This window comes from Nilaparvata lugens, chromosome 7 (assembly GCF_014356525.2).
Source record: "Nilaparvata lugens isolate BPH chromosome 7, ASM1435652v1, whole genome shotgun sequence".
Lineage (NCBI taxonomy): Eukaryota > Metazoa > Arthropoda > Insecta > Hemiptera > Delphacidae > Nilaparvata > Nilaparvata lugens.
This window is the reverse complement of record NC_052510.1, coordinates 15141218-15166117: the sequence shown is the minus strand read 5'-3', so window position 1 is coordinate 15166117 and position 24900 is coordinate 15141218. Positions and strand designations below refer to the sequence as shown.

The following is a 24900-nucleotide window of genomic DNA, read 5'->3' as shown; positions in this document are numbered from 1 at the left end:
TTTATCTAGAGTAAATTGGATACCCAAGGAGGGGGGCTTTAGCCACTATAACCCCTCTTTGGATCCGCCACTGCGACGTGATTCGGCGGGATTCGAACCCGCAACCAGATAGCACCAGCAGACTGAAAGGTGGGGAGTGTGGATTGTATAATATTGAATGAAAAAGACTAAGAAATTTATGATAATTTACTGATTTATCAGTAAATCAGTGGTTTTTTGACAATTTCTTATTCTTTTTCATTCAATATGAATAATTACCACAATATCAACTTCTCAACTACACAAAAAAAAGATTGTATAATATTCCATATTACAGAACTTTAAATCTATCTTAATAATATGTCTATAAAGAAAGATTGATGAGACAAGTTTAGTTCTCAAATTGAAGAGGGCGCGTCCGAAAGCAACAGTTGAGGTAGAAAGGTGTTTTATGGTGTTTGGTAGTATAGAATATTTATCACAGAATACCGATTTTTAACTTTTTCAACTTGACTATAAGTTTTTATTATAATTATTATAGCCGCTCATGATCATATTTTACTTTTGGGTTGATTTTTTATTTTTGAAACCCGGTGTTCTGTAATTTTGTATTTTAGTTGAAATAGTTGCCGCTAGTCGCATCTCGCAAGAGCAACGTCACAAGCGCAACGAACAAGGCAACATCAGCATCGACATCAGCTTATTTTCAAAGTCAATATCAAAAGTCATCATCACTGTCATTATCATTCTTTCGTAATAATATTCCTTACGTCGACCTTCCAGGTTCAGTCTTTCCGGTTGAGAATTGTTTATTCTATCTAGAACATTCTAGAAATTCTTATTGCATTAAATAAGCTCGTAGTCTGTGATATCTCAGCACTTTAATTTTGAATAAGTTACATTTTTCAAGTGAATTTTAACGTTAATTTTTATTTAATCATGCCGGTTAAAGCAGTCTGTGTTTTAAATGGCGAGACAGTCAAAGGAGCTGTATTTTTCGAGCAAGATGTAAGTTTGAACAATAATTTTATAATTTTTTTACTTTTTAAATCCAAAAATTAACCTATTCTTTAGGTAGGTAGGTACTAAAATCTTTTCATTAAAATATTGTTTGGTTTCAAAAATTGCCTTGGTTTATAAAGTTCAAGCATTCCTTTTACAGTTTTTACTGAGTAATTTTAATTTTAAACCCCTCATTGCACAATAATTGTAAAGTTAGTGATTTAGAGAATCAACCTTTCAAATATTATCCTAAGAAAATTATTATTGTTGCACTTGTAGACTATTAAAATTAAACAACCGGTAGCCTACCGTGCACAATTTTCATGGATACATTTGATAACATAGAAAGATGATTTCAGGAACATTTTTTTGATAATAGAAATATACCTAAGATTTAAGTTCCAAACAAAATTAATGTCTGTTACATTTTTTTACAGGCACCCGAATCGGCCGTCAAAGTCAGCGGTGAAATTAGTGGACTTGGAAAAGGTTTACACGGATTCCACATTCATGAATATGGAGACAACACAAATGGTAAGTATCAATAAATTAGGCAAATTATTGACTTCTCATTTGGTAATATTGGAGCAGTTACTATGGCTAGGCTATTTTTTAGAATTAGAGAGGATTTTTTTAGTTGAATAGGAGGGCGTGCAGGTAAGGCCGCAGTAGATAGTGTCCTCTATTCCAATAACTTACTTTATTAAACGAGCGAGTTCCTACTTTTGACTAGAGTCTGGAGTCGTTTTCCGTTTGTTTAACGATATTTGTAGATGTAATTTATAATCACAAATCCCGTCAGCTAGATTATTAATTGCATGGAACGATGCAATTAGGTGGTATTACAATATACCTATTTCATACTTCTCTTCTTAGTAATAATCAGAAAACTGGATTATCTGTGTCTTGTCTGGAAGTGGACTTGACTTAGTCCTTGTCATAGTATTGACATATACCTTATGTCAGAAATAAAACACTTATTTACGTTTTTCACTTGGTCAAACATATAAAACATTAAAATAAAAATTCACAACTTTTATCAAGATGGCCTTGCCCGTAAAATCATGACAGGTTCGAATGGTGTTTTTCTTGCCCTCAAAATATTCCTCCACGGAGTAAAATGGTGACTCCATTAACCAATTCTTGACTCGTGCCCTGAAGCTCGACCTGACGTCGAGACTCCTCACCTCATCGGGTGGAGCGTTGAGGATGGCGCTAGCACCGGAAAACAATCCTTCTTGTTCAGCCTGCAGAATGGAACGTCTAATTTCACTTCACCTCTCGTGTTGTGAGAGTGTTTATCAGCTCTTCTTGTCAGCAAGTGATGGTTATCTCTTGCATGCAACAAGGAGAGCATGATATATTGGTTGAACACGGTGGATATTTTAAGCCTGATAAAGATGGGTCGACAGTGGTCCAGGTAGCCTGCTACCAATATTTGGAGAGCTTTTTACTGCAGGAGTAGTACCGTACCTCTTTACAGCCAGGTGCATGTCCCCACAGCTGGAGCCCGTAATTAATATGGCTATGGAACATAGCATAGTATACGTCCATCAGATGCTTCCGGGGGATCTTATGCTCGTTATCACATGAGCAAGTATTAAAACTTTTATTTATTTGTGTCAATTATCCAAAATTATCAAAAAAACTAAAATAACATACTGGCATTTAAAAGCCAACACCTAATAACCTCCCTAACCTTTTCTTTTTCCTTTAAAACCTAATCTTAGCAAAAAACCCAACCTTTCAGGTTGAACATAACCTAGATAAATTAAAATCTCGCAATCGGCACTCCCGCTAAAAATGTAACTTTTAATAACTTAAAATGTAACAAAATAACTTGGAATGTTTCTCTTGACTTTCGCCCGCTCTCAATAGAAAATCTCACAGTATATGAGCGCCATTTTAAGCAAGTTTTCCAACTCATGGGACTCACTGGTAATTTCGTTATAATTATTTGGTAGGGTTTAATTACCGCGCGGACATTGCTGCATCTGTAAAACTGTCAAGTTTATTTTGAAACACAGTTACATTATTTCAATTTAAAATCATTTGTTGAAGGTTGCACAAGTGCAGGGCCCCACTTCAACCCTCACGGCAAGGAGCACGGAAGTCCCAGCGACTCGGTGAGGCATGCTGGTGACCTTGGCAACATCACAGCTGCTGACAATGGAGTGGCCAAGGTGTCCATTGAAGACAAATGCATCTCGCTGCAGGGCCCACTCAGCATCATTGGCAGAACTCTTGTGGTCAGTGTCATCGCATTTCACATTTTGTCTACATGTTTCCACTATGTGAAAAATCAAATTACCAAATGCTTACTATGTAAACATTTTTAAAAATCATAGTAGTTATCTTTTTTTAAAAAAAAGGTACTTTGATTTTTCATTTTTTAAATAGATAAGAGTGTAGCCCTTACCAAGAAAGTGAATATATTTCCACTAATCTATAGTGCGATTCACGTTATAAAGTCACTAACACTATTATTCAACATTGACACTATCAAATGTACTTTTGAATATTTTGATGAATAAAATATTTATTCATTTTTATTCACTGGAATGGAAATATTGGGAAAACATTGTGATAGATTTCTAATATTATTTTATATTAATTTTAAATATTATTCCTGGATCAAAAATCAAGTGAAAAAGCAGTGTGTGATATCATAACCTCAAACTCTGACAACATTAACTTTTATCAAAATTTTTGGAGAGAAATAGTACAGGCTCAGCCTATTTTTTCCTCCAATGTCATAATTATATTATGATTGTAGAACCTATTTTGCACAGTAAAAAATAAGAAATTTCTTCAGAAAGTTTTCATATATAGTGAGATTCATTTTATTAAGTCAGTGGAAATAATAGGACGTGATTGTTTCCAGTTATCTATTTACACTGTCTTGCACAGTAGATAGCTGTGATTCAAGTAATACCGGTATAATGTAACTGATATCTGAGAGGAATGCTTATTTGATATTTTTCTATTACCAGGTAATTCAGGTAACTTTATAAAGTCAGTGAAAATAATAGAACTGCATAGTTGCCAATTTTATATTTCCACTGTCTTGTACAGTAGATAGCTTTGATTCAAGTCATACCGGTATACTCTGATATCTCAGATGAAATATTCTAATAGTCATTGAATTTCTACATAGCCTGCAAACAATGTGGAAACGGTGCAGAGTTAGAAAACGAAGTAGCTTTCTGCTTTGTGTATTAATTTTTGATTCTTGTCAATAATGATAAATTATATTTCAAAAATATTATATTCACAGAGGAAATAGTGTATATGTTTTCATGATTTTACAGTAGACATTCTAAAATCCGTAGTTAACGTGACCAAGCGTTTACATATACAGTATATAGAAGATTTATTACGACATAGAAGATTTTGAAACAAATAAACACGATATCAGGTTCATTTTGAAACAAATAATCACGATATCAGGTTAAAATAAAAACAAAAACCGAGCATGTGAGAGAGACTATTTGTTTCCTGTTTCCTAGCAACGAACTCTAATAAGGTAAAACCTATTCGTGTCAAAGGGGGCGTTCGGTGCTATGCGGTTGCTATTCGGAACCGGATTCAAACCGAAACTGAACCGAATGTGTATGAAAGTAGTCTGTTTGAATTCGGAAGACTAAACTGGAATTAAAGACTAGTTTCACACACATTCGGTTCGGTTTGGTTTGCTTTCTGTTCGCTCTCGGCCAATTCCGAAAAGTGTGAAACGGTAAGGCTAGTTTAACACAAATTCAGTTTGGTTCGTTTTCGGCAGACTCCGATAAGTGTGAAACGGTAATTCGGTACCGAATAGAAACCGCATGGAAACAAACGCCCACTTGACACAGAATGTGTGTGAAAGTAGCCCCTCGCTTGAAACGAATTTAAACCTGATGGAATTTATTAGTGTTAAGTGGGTGTTCGGTTCTATGCGGTTTCTATTCGGTGTCGAATTACCGTTTAACACTTATCGGAATTGGCCGAAAACGAACAGAAAGCAAACCGAACCAAACCGAATGTGTGTGAAACTAGCCTTAGAAGTGAGTAAATAGTATAGGCTACTTAAAAAATGTTGTATTCTGTATGGCACCAGTCGATTTTCGTGAAAAAAAGATCAAATATTAATACTTTGACATTGGTATTTATTACAATATTGATGTGTTTTTTTGGCTGATACTTCTATTTTTTTAATAGGTATACTTCCAAGTTTTCAATAAGATCTATTGAGTGAGTAAACCTCAGGTTGAAAAAAATACGTTCGATTTCATAAACTCAATGAAGATTTATCAGAGGCTGCTCTGTATCGTTTACACCCCCCCCCCCACCATCACTTCTTCAAATCAGACAATTTTGTTTCTAATTGTTAATTAATAACTCTCATCTATTTATCAATTTTCAGACATAACGGGATATAAACACACCTCACTAGTGATAAGTGGTGAGTCTGCCATGGAATATTCGTGTTCTAATGTACCGACTTCTGTAATTAATTTAAACTTGTTAAACCGTGTCCCCCTCACACTACCTCCAAATTTGTAAATTCAAATATTTACACTAAATTGGGGAAACAGTCTCACAAAGTGTTCATTCAATAAATTATTCTATCTAATTTTAATAAAAAGTCCAATTAAATTTCTTCCACAGTTTAATTTTAGACTCATAAAATATAATTTTTTAATTGAATATTGTAGGCCTACACCTGCTTCTACTAATATACTTGAATTTATATTGAAACAATCAATATTTTCAGTATATTTAGCAGAGAATATTAGTGCTACTCTTGGTCAAAACTGTATTTTTTCATTCTATTTCAATAAACCTAACAACCAAATTATTTTTGATGAGTGAGGATGATGTCCACATGAGCTCTAGACTTGTTCATGGGCAATGGGACAGATGATACCCTACTTACACTACAGCTGCAGGTGGGTTCCAATCCACCAGGAAGCGATTTGCAAACTCATAAATGGCTTTCGGAAGAGTTTGGTTCTTGAAGTAGTCAGCCTTGGAGAAGAAGTAGCAAGCGCGTGGAGCTTAGCTTATCTTATCAATGGTTTATCAGCGCGACCACGAAACTAAATCGCTTCCCACTGGAATCAATTCCATTTTTTCTATTTCCAATAAAAAAAGATAAATTATAATAATTCCTCGTTCATTTAAATAACGAGTAAGTTACCAGTTTTCTTTGTTAGACCATAATCATTCTCCAGTACTCAGCAAACTATATATTGATGATGGTCTATCAACATTGCTAGTTTCTTGTTTTATTTATACAATATGATAAGTTTAGGATTGTTTTATAATGAACAGTTGACAATCTCTTATCGTATGTGAACCACAATATTCTCAGTATCAAAATATCATTCTTATATCGTCCAGTTCTTCGCTCGCTATATATCTACTGCCTCACTCACAGAATATTAAGAAATAAATTTGAGTGAAAAACATTTCTGAGTTCAAAATAATCGATCAGACTTGAAGAAATAATTGATTGAATAACTTGAAAAACTTCTACACCAGCAGACCTGAGCCTGGCAGGTTATACGATATTAATTTTTATAAGTGAAAACTGTTAATTATTCTTAATTCCTCTTATTATTTTGAGCAATGGACTGAATTTCTATGCTTACTAGTCATATTTACAAAAGTACATTTGATAATTATTTTATTTATTTGATCATTCAGAATTACACAACTTACAGAAAAGTATTTATTACAACATTGATGTGTTTTTTGGCTGATACTTATATTTTTTTAATAGATATACTTCCAAGTTTTCAATAAGATCTATTGAGTGAGTAAACCTCAAGTTAAAACAAATACGTTCAATTTCATAAACTCACTGAAGATTTATCAGAGGCTGCTCTGTATCATTTACACCCTCCCCCATTACTTTTTCAAGTCAGACAATTTTGTTTGTAATTGTTAATTAATAATTCTCATCTATTTATCAATTTTTAGATATAGTGGGACAACAGCTGTATTATTACCACAGGCTTATATGCCCAAAACGGTTCCAATTCTAATTTATACAACAGTCCAAAAAATAATGTAGCTAGGTTATGTGTCACCTATCATTCATCAATTAAACACTCAATTTACAATTCAAAACACACAAAAATCATTTTTAAATTAAAAAAATACTTCTAAATTAAATTAATTACAATTAATTAGAAAATTCCAAACTTTGAAAAACTATAAAATTTTGAGACCGAAAAGACAAACACACTATTCAGAACTTATCACAGCTGGTAAAGCCGACATTGCAGTTCAGTATCCCCCCAAAACCTGGTATTCACCATATTCAAGTGTTTTTGCAGGCAGTTTCACAATATCAACAGAGATTTTTCAAAAAATGAAATTTTTTTCTATTCTAACGATTTTTTAAATTCTATTTATACTGTATCACTTCCAAAGTATCCCACTTTTTCAACTTTATGCTTACAATTACAATAGGCTACAATTTGAATTTTTGTTGAAATTGTTTCTATAGTGAAGTCCACGTTATAATGGCAGTAAAGAAAGATAGGAAAACAGCATTGCCAATCCTCTGTCTTGTCAATGCCTTCTATGGAGGGTAACTGATACCCGTTTATTGATGTAATATTAACTGTTCATTCTCGTTTAAAATAACCAATTATATTTTATCACGCAAGAAATTATATTTTTCAATAATTTCATAATGAATTTTCATAATTAAGATGAAATATTTTATTAATTCTACATTGTTGGAATACGATCTGGCAACAGAGCAAAGCGAGAAAGAGATAGCGCTATCCGCTTTGTTGAATGATAGACAAGGATAGCAATAGCATTGCTAAACAAACACTGCCTTTATAACGTGGATTTCACTATAGGTAAACGCTAGACCAGAAATAATAATATATTCCTTATTGTAACGAACTTTTCAGAATTCTATTGAAACTGAATTCTATTGTCTAGCTATTGTAATACTATTTGTCGTAGAAATTCATTTTTCAATTGTATTTGTAGGTGCACGCTGACCCCGATGACCTTGGCAAGGGTGGTCACGAACTGAGCAAGAGCACTGGCAATGCCGGCGCCCGCGTCGCCTGTGGCGTCGTAGGCATCACTAAGGCTTGAACATTCCCCTATCTTCATTAAACAACATAGATTATTTTGTTATTTGTCAACAAGATCAAATATGTCTATTTTCTGTAATAGCTACTATCAAATTGAGTACACCTCACAATGTCCCTAATTTATGTCACTGTGGTAAATGGTATTGAATGCAATAAAATTGTGAGAAATTAGAATATTTTATTTAATTTGTGTTTTCTTAGTTGTAATATATACGAGTACAGATGCTGGGATTATTATTCTTCAATTTACACGACATTTTGAACAAGCTAAAAAACTTGTTGACCGAACGTAGTGAGGTCTATATTTAACTCGGATTTTCTCTTGTCTGTCTGCATGTAACGCGATTACGGCCAAACGCATTGATAGAATTCTATGAGATTTGGCAGGAATATTCCATTTTCAGCTGCGCGTCGATGTATACACAAGGTTTTTGAAATTTTGCATTTTAAGGATAATATGAAAAGAAAAGGAATTCCTCCATACTCTGATATCACTATAATCATCTACTTTGAAGATAGGATAAATCAGAGTATAGAATTATTCATAATCAATCAGCTGAAAAGTGGATTATTCATTACATGCATTACACAGATGTCTGGCCGTGTCTATTTCTATAAGGTAGGGTTTCAATATTTTTTATGATGCGTGCCCATCAGTATTAATAACATTTGAAAAACAATTTTGAAAATAAAATACAATTTTGATAATAAGGTGATCGAAAATAAAATAAAAAATGATTAAATGGACTAAATAATGCTGAAGAAATTATAATATTCTTGATTGAAGAAAATTAATTTTAAAATAGTTGAGAAATATTTTTTTCCTACAGTTACCTTGAAAAGTGGCCATTCCTGCACTGATTACAGAACGCAAAGAATCACTTTTCCGCTCTAGTGCGGGAAAAATTTTTCTGCACTCCAGATTTGCAACATGGCAACACAAAATAGTTAGTAGGTTATATGGAGCACCAGTGCAGGAAAATCAAAATTGAGTTGGTAACTGTTGTATAGTGTGGTATAGTGTTGTGGTGCACGTTATAAAAATATGAAGGCAGTGGACAACAGTGGATGACAGCAGTTGACAGTCACCACAGAGTGACAGCCGCCTTCATTCATTTACTACTACATTATTCAATTTTAAATAAATTAAGGTTTTTATTAATAATAAAATTACACAGAAAAAACATTTGATGGATTTCAGGAAATTTTACCCATAATTACCCACTTTTCATATTCAATGGTAAATGTAGGAAAAATTTAATGTGAAATACGTGCGCAAAGTTCCTCTGCTGCACTCAAGAAACCATTCCGCCCTCGCCTGTAAACGTTTCTTTCGGTGCAGCAAACTGTCACTTTGCGCACTAGTTGCACAAATAACTATATCAGATGGAAAGATTATCACGGAACTGGATAAATTATCATATGGGATACAAATTCAAACGTGAACTGAGTTTTTAACATAAGTGAGTTTTTGATCTTGGAGAATACAAATAACAGTTTTTAAGATTAAATTATGATTCCTCTGTGAATATCGTGATTCAACTGAATCAACTAGAACAGGTGACATAAGATACTTGTGGATGAGAAAACTGCGTGAGGTCTACTGTTCACAGAGCTACTAGTAGTAGTGCAGATGATGATGACGATGTGGTCATATGCACGGTATTCATCTTCTTCTATATACCGTGGTCATATGAAAATAATTATAGGATTGAAAGACTCACTCATAAAGCATACACCAAAGTTATTAACAAAATAAGTTTAATCCTCCGTCCTTATAGATTCTATTAGATTGAACATAACTTATCATACACATGATGAACATATGTGTTTGTCAAGTTCCGTTCAATCTAATAGAATCTATAATGACAGAAAAATAAACATTTTGTTAATAACTTTGGTGTAAACGCAGCTCAAGTCTGTAACTTTTAATCCCGATTAACCAATGCTACGAGTACCAATCAGACAAGCCTTCTTCTCAAAAAATACTTTTCTGATTGGTTTAATCATGATTAAAATTTAACAGGTTTTTTGTTTAACTCGGCATTGAAAATATTCTTTCCATGGTAAAAAACAACCATCGGATACCATAATAACCACCTCTGTATTAGAGGTGTCTATGATACCATTCAAATTTCACAAATTGTTATTTTGATTATCTTCTATATAATAAGAGAGAGTAGGGTTGTGTTTGTTCGCATCAAAACATGCCAACTTGTGGATTGCATACCGGAAAAACGGGAATGATTTATTTAGATCTTCAAATTTTGCACATAGATTCTAAAAATATCAATCTCGTGCACCTCGAAGTCCGCATTTCAATTTTGCTTCTACATTTTTCAAAATTAATGTTGAAATTTAATTCATGGGAAATGAATACATAACTATGTTAATATAGAACTATAATCTAGAGCAATGTACATAGAATACGTATTCTGGGTACATTGATCTAGAGAGACTACCTCTTGGTTAATATTGATAACTAAATTAATAGCCAGTCCAATTTTGTCAGGTTGACATCAAGTTGAGGAAGGTTTCTGAACAAGATTTGAGTTATATCACTTAATTATGTTAGTATCAAGTTATATGTTAGTATCAAGTTATATGTTAGTATCAAGTTATATGTTAGTATCAAGTTATATGTTAGTATCAAGTTATATGTTAGTATCAAGTTATATGTTAGTATCAAGTTATATGTTAGTATCAAGTTATATGTTAGTATCAAGAATTTATCTATACTATAATAAAGGAAAGAACTGGCTTATACACGTACGGGATATGAAATGACGTATCATCACGTCTAAACTACTGGACTGAAATAAACTTTAAATTTTGCATACAGTTTCTTGATTAACTGAGGATGGTTCTATGCCAACTTCAAACTCTACAATATTCCACTCAGTAGAAGTTTTCAGTTTGTCAAGTTTCAAAATGGACCCTTGCGGAACACGGGTTACCTGCTAGTATTGTAATATCCATGTTGATCTTATTGAGTTTTGGAGATTATGAGCTAGAAAACGTAGACGATTCAGCCTATTTTGATTTATACTAGTGTATCAACTCGTTATGTAAAATGGTGTTCATTTAGTATTACGGCCAAGCCACATGAGGCGTTTTTCAGACGAGTTGGCAGGGCAGGAATCTCTCCTATCAGCTGATTACCGAACGCCAACCTAATCAGCCAAACGGAGAGCTTTTTGCCCTGCCGACTTGTCTGAAAAACGCCTCAAGTGGCTTGGCCCTTTACATCCACCACACAGTTCACGATATCACTACTATATAGAAAGGTGATTGTATCCTTATTCAATAAGCTTGAATATTTGACTATTAATCTAGAATCTCGTAAAACTCATCAAAACTAATATAAATATGCAACTGACAGTGCCGGTTGCCCAACAGCCGGTTAAATTTTAACCGTGATTAATTCCACGAGAACGAATCAGAGAAGCCGTCTTTTCAAAAACGCCTTCTCTGATTGGTTCTCGTGAAATTAATTACGGTTAAAATTTAAACTGCTGTTGTGCAACCGGGCCATAGTCTTCCAAATTATGCCATACTCCCTTGTCACATCTTGACTTACCTAGTAGCAGAGAATAGCTAGATTATTATTTATTCTATGCTAATAGTTCTCCTTGTGCAGATTCTCAATTTTTTGAAATTACTGTGAATAAAATTCTAATTAGCCATTGCAAGTGATAAAATTATCAATCATATTGTGGTTAACCACTCCCTATCAATTTTTAAATAGGGAATGTTTAAAATTAATTCTTTTTAGTTGCATAATCAAATATTTTGATTTCCAAGGATAATACCAAATGACTATTTTATATATTTGAAAATTAAAAAGAAGGGGGTTTTGAGAAAATAGGATATACAATATAGATATTTCTAATAGACGATATTTCTATATTCTTCAAATTTTCTTGTCACAATTATACACGGCTGAGGAATCAATATATTTTTACAATATTTACTAAATGTCTTTGTGCTATGTGCAATCACACAGAAAAATAATAATTACAATATAAATTTGTACGTTGATGAAAAGTTTAAATTCTTATTGAAAATAGGATGAAAGTTTATGAATTATTTGTCAGTATGTAATCAGAACAAGCTTGTTCTAAAACCAAACACAGTTTATCAATTTCCTCTAGGGTCATCTGAACATTCACTGCTAGTCGAATACTAGGAGTAGGTTTGCACTTTTCTTTTTCGTATAGATATGAAGCTGGCACAATTGCATATCCATGATTGATGGAGAAGTTTGAAATATTTTCCAAGATAGCTATTTGTTTCTCAAGGGATAAGTCTGAAGCGTTCTTCAAATGCAGGTGTTTGGCCGGACTATCAGGGTGAGCCATCAACGTGAAAATTTCACTGACCTTTGCATTTCCAGTGATGACTTTCTGTAGATGGTGACACTTTTCTTGAAGGTCATTTAGAATCGATGGATCTGATTCCAAGTGTTCTATGGCTGCAATTGCGGCAGTTGCTAGTAACGGAGGCAGTGAAGCAGAGAAGCAATATCCCAGACCTGAGAGACGTTGATGCTCTATGATGTAGGATGATCCAACACAGAAGCCGCCTACTGATGCCAGCGAGTTCTCCATACTCACCATAATCAAGTCGACTTCAATCTTTGGAATGTTGAAATATTCAGTCACTCCTCTTCCATGCTTTCCTAGAGTACCAAACGATATGCTCTCGTCAATGAATATACGAAGTTTGTGCTTTTTACGTAGTTCTATCAATTCAGGCAACGGACATATATCTCCAAACTTCATGTAGATCCCTTCTACAACCAAAAACCGTCGTGTTTTAGCAGCTTTCTTTGGATTTCGTAGATCACGTCCCGCTTGTTCATCCAACAACTTTTCCAGATCTTTGACATCATTGTGCTTGAAGTACTTAATTTCACTCCGTGATGCTTCCAGTCCCATTTGAACGGCGAAGTTGACTCCTTCGTCGACAAAAATTATGTCACCTCTTTTGGCGTAGGCCGGTATTGCACTGGAAATTGCAGAGAATCCATATGAGTAGACTAATGCTTCTTCTAGGTCCATGAATTTTGCTAATTTATCTTCAAGCTCCAAGTGAATTTCATGTGTTCCATAAAATCCTCGTGGACCACAACTCCCGACACCACATTGAAATATTGTTTGAATCGCCTTTTCCTCTATAGCTTCATTGCCAATGAACCCTATGTAATTTTGTGTGGCAAAGTTAAGACAGTTTTGACCATTTACAGTTATGTGTTTTCCAACTTTACCTTCTACAATTCTTTCAACACGTGGTTGAATTTCTTTGGAGACATTATCAATCAACGGTTCTGGATTCCAATCATTGAGCAGTTGTTCTTTTTCACTTTCTTTCAACAGCAAACCTAACCTTTTCATCTCTGATTGGCTAGGAGTACTTTTGCGAAAAATCAAAAATATCACCCAAATAAATAGGGCAACCTCGAGTAATAGATGATAATAAGGTACGTCAATAAAAAGTTCTGTTAACATAGAGGTAAAAAAACTTTTCTCAACCATGTTTACAAATGTCCACACCTAACCTATGAGTAATAAATTTAATAAAGTTCACCTCCTTGAAGAAACATCCACAGTTGATGAGTTGAATTTTTCCAATGATATTTTTTAATATACCACTTCACCTAAATTCTTCAACTGAACTATTTGATAACATTACTATTAAAATTAAATTGATCAAATAACACAGTCATAAAGATAACACAATACAAATAATCGACTTTCAGCAAGTCCATTGTCGATAAAGGCCATAGTCGATATAACACATACAAGAATAGTTGACCCATTAATATAAAAATTCAATAGATTATTAAGACGGAGCGAAATCAATCAATTTTCATTTCACTTCAAAAAATCTTCCAATAGTATTAAAACTAGAAATTATGAAAAATACATATCAGTAATACATTTAATCACAATGTCGGCTAGAAACACTGCTAGATATTTGTGTTGGTAGTTCTTAATCAATTTTGGCGGCTGGGCTGGAAAGTAGGTTGCTGCATTTCATTTTGCTTTCTGCTAATTTGCTGATCCATGTATGTAAATAATCTAAATATTTTTGTAGCCTGCATATATTGAAAAACAAGTCTCTATTTTGTCGATGCGTCTACAGTAATCAAATATTTTTTGACATGGGTATCCAAGGTTTGATACCTTTTCTTGAAAAGACATCACGGCCAATAAATATATCGGAATTTTCAGGATGTACAGTTGCAATAGATGCCTATTGTTGGCTTCATAAAGGTGCTTTTTCTTGTGCTGAAAAACTTGCAAGGGGCGAGAAATGTGATGCGTGAGTTGAATTTTTCCATTATTTAAAATTATTTGCTATTAATACGGGTTGTTCTAGCTACATACTACATTTTGAGGTTAGGAATCTTAGTATTGCAACATTGCTCACTAAGCTCTTTTTCAGCCTCTATTTCTTGATTAAAGGACATTTTAACATTTAATTTTAACATCATCATCTCATAGATATTTTTGAATTTACACTTGATGAAAGTCAAAACATGGATTGCAGCAGAGAAGGTAATTGAGTGTTCAAAGTAATGCATGTAGGCTACAGTATTCATTTATTATGTCAGAAAATAGGAGAGCGTAGATGATAAAAGGGTGAGCAGCTACCTAGATCATGCATTATTTCCAACATCGAAACAGCTTCACATCTTTTCTAACAATTACCCTCCAATTTTGGGGCTTTACGGTACCTTGTTATTGTATATATTAGGATCTTGTTCATCCATCTTAAGAGTATGATCACATTGGATGCACGTTTGTGCGAAAACAGATGGATGCACGTGAGATCATACATTTAATTCAATTTTTCTTCAAATTCAAATTCTTTTATTGTTGTGAACATTGATACAATGTATAACAAAGTCATAGAAACATAGTAGGCTATAATAAAATATAAAAATATGAGAACAATACATAGATAATGAGATCAACATAATAAAATATAAAATATCTAAAAAGACATATCACATCACATATTTAAAAATAATTCATTCCTGTTTTAAGGACATTTTTCAACAAGATAGGTTTTTATTTTACTTTTAAAACATTCAAAATCGTCAACCTTAAGACTATCTGGCAGGTTATTATAAAGTTCTGTACCAAATGCAATAAAACAGTTCAATGTATATATGAATAATTACACTGATTCAGTCTGAGTGAAGAGGCATTTCTTGTTTGATGGCAATGAACAGAGCTATTCAAAGCACGACAGGCTATGTTTTTTTTAATATATAACAAACATTCCAGCGCATAAATAGCACAAATTGTCAAAATTTTATACTGTTTGAAAAATGGTTTGCAATGAGACCGACTAGGGACACCAGCAATAATTCTAACGGCTCGCTTTTGCAAAACAAACAGTTTTGTAACATTAGTATCATTTCCCCAGGCATTAATACTATAAGCTAAATGACTATACACATGAGCAAAATAAACAGTTTTTAACACATTAGAATCGACAATAAATTTCAAACGATTAAGTAGAAACATACCTCTTGACAGCCTGCCATGCAACAAATTTATATGTGACTCCCATTTAAGATTATATTGAATAACTATTATTTAATAACTAACTATTTAATAACTATTATTTTTAATAACTAACTACTACTTTTGAATTATTTCTGTTAGAATTGAAACCAAACTCCAACATCTGAGTTTTTTCTTTGTTGAGACATAGTGAGTTTGCTGCTGCCAGTCGTCAATTAATACAAAACTATGTAAATTACTAAACACATTGTTAGGCCTACTTTTGATTTGTACTGCCAGGTCATCCGCAAAGGATTTACAGAATTGGTACTTATGGCTGCAGGGAGATCATTGACGTAAATAATGAACAGAAGTTGGCCCAAAGTAGATCCTTGGGGGACACCTGATTTCACTTCCAAGAAATCTGAATATCAATTATTGTAAAAGACAGACTGATACCTTGCACTCAAGTAAGATGACATAAGACCAATTGCAGCATTGTCAAAACCATAAAAAGTAAGTTTCTTAATTAATATTTCATGAGATATTGTATCAAATGCCTTAGACATATCATAGAAACTACCTTTTACCCTATGCCCATCATCAATAGAATAAATGCAGCTCTTCAAAAATTCAGAGACAGCCATGCCAGTCCCTCTGTTAGGTCTAAACCCATATTGACTGTCACTAAACAAATGATTGACCTCAAAATATTCAATAATTTGATTATACAAAATTATCTAAAAGATTTTGGAGAAGATAGGGATTATTGAAATAGGTCTGTAATTATTACAATCTAAAACACAGCCCTTCTTGAACACAGGAATCACCTTAGAATATTTAAGGCATTTAGGAAATATTCCAACATCAATACAATGATTAAACAAATAACAAAGCACTTCACAAATATAAGGAGAGGCAAGTTTTACAATAAAAGAATTTAAACTATAAACATCAAGGCAGGTACTATTCTTTGAAGATATAATCTTTTTTAACTTGTTTTACACTAGTATGACTAAAATTAAAAGAAGTAGGTATAGCATCAGGTACAGAGTTTCTCAATTTATCAAGATAGTAAGATACAGAATGACCAGCAGCTGGAACACTTTGCACAATTTGGTTAACCTTACTCAAGAAGAAAGGTACTGGTAAGAAAGGTAAAGGTCTGTCTGTGACCAGTGTACATACCGGTTAGACATTGTCAATTAATGAAAACACAAAAGTTCAAATAACAAAACATACAAATAATCTCCTTCTTATTCAAAGAATAGAGCGGAAGGTTAATTAGCTTATCTCGGATCACTTTCTTGAACACTCTCTCCTTCAGCTCCCGCACCTGCTGTAGAAGTCTATTGTAGATTTTTAATGCGCGCATTGGGTAGCAAGTGTGCAGCTTAGCCAATCTAGAGTAGGAAAGGTCAATGTTGTTTCGCCTTCTATTTGAATAGTTGTGGATCTGGCCTCTTGCTTGGAGTGTGTGAAGTTGGCCTTTCAGAAGCACAAGGGAGTTCAGCACATATTGACTGAAGACAGTGAGTATTCCCAGCCTCCTGAACAGCGGGCGACAATGCTCCAAGTATGGTGATGTTGTTATTATACGAACCACTTTCTTCTGTAGGAAAAGAATTCTGTGACTTGCATGACCCCAAAATGCAATCCCATAGTTGATGTGGCTATGAAACAGACCATGGTATGCAGTAACCAGGTAATTCTTTGGATCGTGGCTTCTCAGTTTCCGTATCAGATATGTTTCTTTAGAGAGTCTGTTACATATCATATCAATGTGCTGGTTTCATGTCAGTGATGAGTCTACCATGAATCCAAGGAGTTTGGATAAACTTTGCGGTCTGTCCACCGCACATGCTGTAGTTCCTGTTGAAGCTCCAAGAATTTGTGTAACAGGGTGTCCAAAAATTGCTGAAATCATCTGGACTTGCATTTTTAGGTAGAGCAGACTGTTCCTTTTTAGATTTATTTATAATATTCCAGGCTGCCTTACAGGGGTTTGTGGCTTGACTTATGATTCCTTCCAAGCTGGATTTTTTGGCATCAGCAATTTCCTGGTGATAGATCCTCTTAAGTCTGAGGTATGCAGTGTAGTACCTATTCCTATGTTCATATTCCTATACATGACCAAGCGCGCAGATAAAAACAATATCTAGAAAGAGCCATAAGAAGCTGTGCTGTTCACACTGAAAACCATCAGCAAGTTCACGCGTTCAGTTTGAGTGTTCATATGGCTCTTCCAAAATTTTGTTTCTCATCTGCGCGCACGTTCATGCATGATTTCACGTGCATCCAATGTGATCTATTATACCTTAAAGCGGATTCCTACATAACAGTATTATTGAACATGCCCGGCACAGTGAAAATGTTATTCTCATAAGTTCTAATAGGATAGTCTTACTCGCTGGGTCGGAATAATGCTATAAGAACTCATTGGAATCATATTTTTACCAACTGATACAGATAAGTGGGAATCCGCCTTTGGCCTTTCCACACTGATTGTTCGTCAAAATTTATTACCAGACAACCGAATTTTCCCCTGATTGGAGGAAAATTCTCACAAACGGCCAACAACTGATTCTCAACCAATCGGATGACGATTCTGAGTGTCGGCCGACAATCGGTAAGTGTGAAAAAGGCTGATACACCCTTGATACACTTATTCTTCATCAAGACTGACTAATATCAGTTCATCCGTCCATGCCGTTGGGTCAATAGGCAAAGGGATGTTTAGCCCTCGTCGTGGTCTTCTCACAGTCCAGTCCTAACCAAAAATTAACAAAATTAACTTGACTAACCTTAATGAAATTAACTTAATTAAGCAAATTAACATAAATGTTGATTTATTTAGCTTTCCAATGCATGATTGGCTTAGATATGTATCTTGCCAATGTTGAAACATTTATCATTAGTGAGTGCTAAATTATATTTTCAAGATGTTTTTACAGTTACAGTATGTTTTTAAAGTATTATCCTGCCTTATTGATTTGGGCCTTCCGCCAATCGTCCCCATAGGGGACGGACCATAGTCCAAGAGATATATTACTTTTAACATGAAGGGGGAAACCAGTTTCTCTAGGGTAGTGGAAGTGATTAGTGATTAGCCTCTCTGTCTTCCATTGAGAGCTGTGTTAAAAGTAATATCTCTAGCTATAGTGAGGTCCACGTTATAATGACAGTATTTGATCAACTTTGGTTTTGCTATCCTTTTCTATCATTCGACAAAGCCGGTGGTACTATCCTTTTCTAGGTCCAGAACGATGCCAATTATGTTTTTGACAGTGTAGAAATATAATTAATTGATGCAGAGAATTGTCATCGCTATTCTCCTATCTTTATATACTGCCATTATAACGTGGACCTTACTATAGGACTATTAATAGCCAAGTAAACCGTACTCAATGCTCAATCTCAATTTATGTTGATTGATTAAAAATTCAAATATTTGGTTTGTTACCATTCTCCGATTAACATATATTGTAAAAATGTATCAGATAAAATATTCTTAATTTGAATGCATGAATGACCTTCAGTGGACAGTAATGTCCACTCTACCATTTAACCACGTCGTTAACAGAAAATAAAACACAATACAAAATATACAGAGATGATAAAAAGAAACAAAAAATTGTTGGATCAATTTGTTATTTTTGGAGGAAAAAATGTACTTACAGTAATAGTAGTATGTATATTATCATAGAGAAAAGATATATCATGGTATAGGGCGTTCATGTTCCAAATTTCACTGTTAACTGAGACCGATAATCCCAGTAGTTATTTTTCGTGAGCTAGTAGTACAGGGTGGCCACCTACCGGGAAAACCGGGAGAACCTTGAATTCCTCATGATTTTACCAACCGGGAAAAATACCGTAAATTCCACATAAATTTTTCAATTATTCAAGAATTTTTTCACAAATTTAAATTAATTTAGTAAAGAAGTGTACAGTAACTTATTTAATTAGTAAATCTCCTATAATTTTAGGTTAGCCTATGCTTTTTTCAATGCTTATTGATGTACTGAAAACAGTTCCTCTGGTGCAATCATAAAGTTTTTATGGTCTAAGGGTGTAACTGAAGACTGTTGGCACAGTAGATTTCATATTAATTTCTGGTTTCAATCAATTTGTTAGCTTATTTTGAGTATAAAACAGTGGAAAAAAATTTGGCGCTCGCTTATCGTTTTTTTAAAAGGATAATATTCTTAGTCATGATATACATCAATTACATTTCAAAATTAAATATATTGATGGCTTCATTCTCTCTGGAATAAGACTTTCTTCAAGGTTCAAAGTCACCAACAGCCGGAATCGGCTATGGTTCTGTACATACATATTTATATGGCTTCATTAGTAAAAGTATGAATACATAATAAATGTTCAAATGTATTGATCACTTTTACATTGTAGTCTATTTTTGTGAGGAATTTTTCGGTTTTCACTACTCACTGAGTATTGAAAATGGACCCTGTCCGAAAGCACTACACACACATGAGTGGTTGAAAGAACGTACTCACAAATATTTCCTCAAAATAATAATTCCTCACAAAAATAGACTGTACTGTCAAAAATTATCAATATATTTGGAAATTCAAATACGCTATTCGCATTTCATCATGGAAGATCAAACTGAAGATTTCCATAATAAATTATTTACGAATGTATCTTGTTCCTCAAATACCGGAACTCTACCTGGAAAATTTAGAATTTTACTCTTGAAAACCGGAAATTACTCTTAATTTTTTTTTTTTTAAATGGGAGGCCACTCTGTAGTATCAAATGCTGAGCTGTTCTTACACTCTCACCTGGCCAAAACAGTAGTAATAGACAGTTGTCGACAGTAATCGGCTTGAGTTGACAAGAAATCAGGAAATTAAGAACATAAACGACATATATCATGGGATATCTTCTTATGCCATCTTTACTCTATGGTATTATTGTGCCAATTATTTTTTATGTATGAACAATAAGCATATTGACTCATTTTATTTTCAGATATGTGTACTACTGTATGAAGTACATCCACATGCTGTTATCTCATAACATAAAACCGATCATGGTGTTTGATGGTCAGCATTTACCGGCAAAGGCTGATACTGAAAAGAAAAGACGAGAGTAAGGAATTTTGTATTTTTTAGAAATTTTTTCGTTGTTGTTTTAGAATGACTCATTTTCTTTGTTTCAATTCAATCATTATAGATATGAGACTTAATTCGGATGGATTTGCCAAACTTGAGTATTTTAGTAGAACAGAACACGTTTATTTGTAATCAAGGCCATGCCCTAAGCACAAAGAGTAGAGCGTACATAATCAACTATAGCATAATGATAAAATGATGATAATTTAACAATAAACAAATGAATACAACTAAAAATATTTATAAAAACGAACCTGAAAAGACAAAACACTTTCAGTTGATGTTCTAATCAATTTGCAAGTAGGAAACGTCGGTATTTTAGTAGTAGTCGGAGTATTTCAGCAGTGATGATTGAAAAGCACAGATTTCAGTTGAGTTTTTCAATCTCAAAAATAGTTTTTCGATTGCCTGATTAAAAAGTATGTAAGTCAAAATGAGGGGCTCTGAAATTATCCAAAAATGACCTGAAGAATTCTTACACCAGACCTTAAGGTTGTTCGGTACACTTTTATTTTTTATTCAAATTTGATAATATTTTTCAATATAATTGTCAATATCATTATAAGAGTGAGAAAAAGTGGCAACTGAAATTTTTAAGTGTCTAATAAGCGAGTTATGGGTTGTTGAAGTGCTAATTTTCCAGATTCCGTTTTCTTTCCAGATCATAAACGGTTTCGACTATATTAACAGAACTTCTATTAAAATTTAAAAAATGTATCTTTCCAAACTAAAACATTTTATTCCCCATATCGTTCATAAATAAAAAAGTAAAATTTTTTGTAAATTCGATAACTTGTTTATTTTGGCATAAATCGCAAAAAACGCATATTAGAACAAAGCCAATGATGTACTGAATTGAATATATAAAAAAAACTTCAATGAAAAATTCGAATCCGTTTATGATCTGGAAAGAAAACGGAGTTAGCACTTTCAACAACCCATAAATCGCTTATTAGACCACTTTAAAAATTTCAGTTGCCACTTCTTCTCACTCTTATAATGATCTTAACAATTATATTGAAAAATATTATCCAATTAAAAAAAAAGTGTACCTATCAACTTTAACCCGCCAACTCGCACGTTATATGTTGCCTGTTCTTAATATTCCTATTACTTTGAATAAAAAAATATATAATATTTTTTAAATCTTCCTGTTTTATCCCAAGAAATCTTTCAATTAATGCCAATTCACCACGAGAAAATAATTAACATGCTTTATAATGTCTGAACACTTTTATGTCTATCATCATTTTCATTTCTCGCATGTTCTTAATGCTTAATTTTCTCTACAATTTCTGAATATTACTCTCATTCATTAAGCTAAACCAAGGTCTGTAGAAAAAGGTCTGAACACGAGGTCATTTTGTTGCTTGTTGTAAAGTTTGTTTACTTGCTGTTAACCTGAGCTGACGGACAGCTAACGTCTTCAACCTACTCCCACTACATCTCAAAACTATTGAGAGCAAACGATTGTTTGTGTCGGAATTGAGAAAATATTTGATTGTAAGGCCATACTATACAGTCTCTGAATACACAGAGGAACATACTTATTAACATTTGCGGAGTCAGATAGATAGATAGATTTAATTCTTTTGCTATCGGACCATACAGTCATCAGCAACGTCAATAGAATATTCATAACACTTAACACTTAATTTATCTTAAAGTATGTGTGAAAAACTCCTCCAAAGAATAGAAGGGGTTTGGACGCAGAATATCGAACAGTAATTTGCCGAACAAAGAGACTGGATAATTAATATTCAGTCAGATTATTAATATTCGACAATTAGATTATTAGTATTTGACCCCGGTCTATTGACTGCGGTGAAAACCTAGAAAAATGAAACTGAGCTGCGACCGTATCAGAGACATCGATAGCTCAACAATAATAAATGATTATGCAATTATTGTTGGTTGGAATAAAGTGTTGGAATCGGTGTTCGTTCTGTATGTTGGTTGGGATAAAATGTTGGTATCTGTTTCGGTTAGGAACCGCGAGCTGAACAGACGTCGCGCAGCCGAATTGCTGCGTCAGGACAAGCCGAACGAGGCACGCTCGTTCATCAGACGCTGCGTGGACATCACGCACAATATGGCGCTGGAGCTGATGCACGCGTGTCGAGCGGCCAACGTCGACTGCGTCACGGCGCCCTACGAGGCTGACGCTCAGCTCGCCTACTTGAATTTGACGGGCGTCGCTCATCTAGTCATCACCGAGGACTCTGATCTCATTCTGTTCGGCTGCAAAAAGGTGGGTGACACTCTGTTCAGCCCTGCTTTCTTATGAATTTATGCTGTGATAAGCAGAAATAGAACACCAGTGATTCCTATAAGATTGTTCACATATTTTACTAGTTCCTATAAGCGTGTGATTACATTAAATGCATATATGTGCAAGTGCAAGTTTTGTTATGAATGACACTTTGTTGAGCCCGCAGCTAAGAACTACTGCTCTGATAGGCAGACATAGAGCACTAGTGATTCCTATAATGTTGTTCACACATTTTACTAGTTCCTATAAGGGTGTGATCACATTGAATGTGTATATGTGTAAGTGCAAGCTTGGTTATGCATGACCAAGCGTGCAGATGAGAAACTAAATCTGGAAAGAGCAATAGAAACACTCACACTGGACGCTTGCACATGTTGAGCAGCTACATGCAAGTCACAACGTGTTTCAATAGCACTTTTCAAACTTTGTTTTTCGGCTCATGCATGATTCGACTTGCACTTGCACATATGTACGCATTCAATTTTATCACATCCTAAGATTATTTACATATTCTACTTTTCCATGTAAGATTTTTCACACATTTTAATATAGTGAGCGTAAAGGTGCGTACGCGCCGCGAACATGAGCAATTCATTTTAATCAGCTGATGCCAAGCTTTTTATATCTATATCTTATACCGTTTCTGTAAAAATACAGATATAGTCAGCTGATTAAAAGTGAATTGCTCATGTTCGCGGCGCGTATATCTGTACGCACCTTTATAAAGTCAGTTGAAATGATAGGTCGGCAAAACTGCCAATTATCTTTCTCCACCACCGTCTATAGTAGATAGCTGAGCTTCAAGTTATCCCGGCATATCTGATATAATATTATATTCTGATCTGATCTCAAATATTTTTTTGTTGAGAAATTATATATTTTCATGATTTTTCAATAATACGAGTACTTTTTCATAATTGAGATTGGATCTTCTGGTAGTTCATCAAACTCCTTCAGTTATTAAATTATTTAATGTTAAGTTCATAAGGTGGTCATAAAAACCCCCAGGGACACGTCATGAAAACACAAAGAACAAGTAGGCCAGCTGACCTACTAGTCCAAAAGGAAATAAATAAAAACAAGCAAAAAAGAACAAAGTAATTGAAAATATGCTCAATCTTTGGTAGGGCTCGTCCAGCCTCTGTCTCTCTCTAGTCTTATGTGGGTGTATATTCTGCCTCGTTACAGCTCCCCACATTTGCAGAGAATCTGAAGACTGTGAGGATCTTCTCTCTCACAAAAAGGGAGATCTTCTCTCTCACAAAATACATAGAGGGAGAAGATTGTGAGGATCTTCTCTCTCACAAAATACATAGAGGGAGAAGATTGTGAGGATCTTCTCTCTCACAAAGATATCTTCTCTCTCACTCTCCCTCACCTTCTCTCGCAAGTACACACTACTTTACACGCTACGAACAATTTCGCAACGGTGCGGAGGTAGAAAAGGCTGGAGCTATCTGCTTTGTCTAATGACAGGAAAAGATAGCAATCCAATGTTAATCAGGTGCTGATTTTGTAGTTCCTACAAGATTGTTCTCACATTATTTTCAGTCTTCCGAATGTGTGAGCAACTGAACACCCCCATGAGAACCAATTGTATTCTATTCTGTTTAGCAAAGCAGGAACTCATTGGAAAGCAATACTAGTGTAGTGTAGTAGTTTATATATTCTAGTGTCTTTCAGTTGGAATAGAATGACGTTATAAATTTAACACTGTTCTCAGAGATGCTTTTGTACTTGTATATTTTGAAATGTCAATGAAGTTTCTAATTCTATTTGATTTGATTGATGTCGTTCTTTGTATAATAGGTGTATGATTGTCCCATAATAGAAATTAACTTTGTAAAAATCATAAAATACAGATGGTAAGGGTGCAA

General features: G+C 34.1%; 3 protein-coding genes across 3 annotated transcripts in view; 2 read left to right on the top strand and 1 right to left on the bottom strand.

The window, feature by feature from the left end:
* Positions 1 to 388: 388 nt before the first annotated feature.
* On the top strand, positions 389 to 8264 carry LOC111061280 (superoxide dismutase [Cu-Zn]). Its single transcript, XM_022348976.2, has 4 exons — positions 389 to 987; positions 1419 to 1515; positions 3043 to 3230; positions 7981 to 8264. Exons 1-4 carry the CDS (start codon positions 919 to 921, stop codon positions 8089 to 8091), a joined length of 465 nt encoding a protein of 154 aa, XP_022204668.1. The 5' UTR covers positions 389 to 918; the 3' UTR covers positions 8092 to 8264.
* Positions 8265 to 11969: 3705 nt separating this feature from the next.
* LOC111063413 (serine palmitoyltransferase 1) lies at positions 11970 to 13859 on the bottom strand. Its single transcript, XM_022351095.2, has one exon. The coding sequence runs from the start codon at positions 13625 to 13627 to the stop codon at positions 12170 to 12172; it is 1458 nt and encodes a 485-aa protein (XP_022206787.2). The 5' UTR covers positions 13628 to 13859; the 3' UTR covers positions 11970 to 12169.
* Positions 13860 to 14088: 229 nt separating this feature from the next.
* Positions 14089 to 24900, top strand: part of LOC111063000 (exonuclease 1) — a 31834-nt gene continuing 21022 nt past the window's right edge. The window contains exons 1-3 of the mRNA XM_039432146.1: positions 14089 to 14417; positions 20609 to 20728; positions 22741 to 23002. Of these exons, the coding sequence (XP_039288080.1) occupies positions 14257 to 14417; positions 20609 to 20728; positions 22741 to 23002 (543 nt within the window). The 5' untranslated portion in view covers positions 14089 to 14256. The remainder of the gene's footprint in view (positions 14418 to 20608; positions 20729 to 22740; positions 23003 to 24900) is intronic.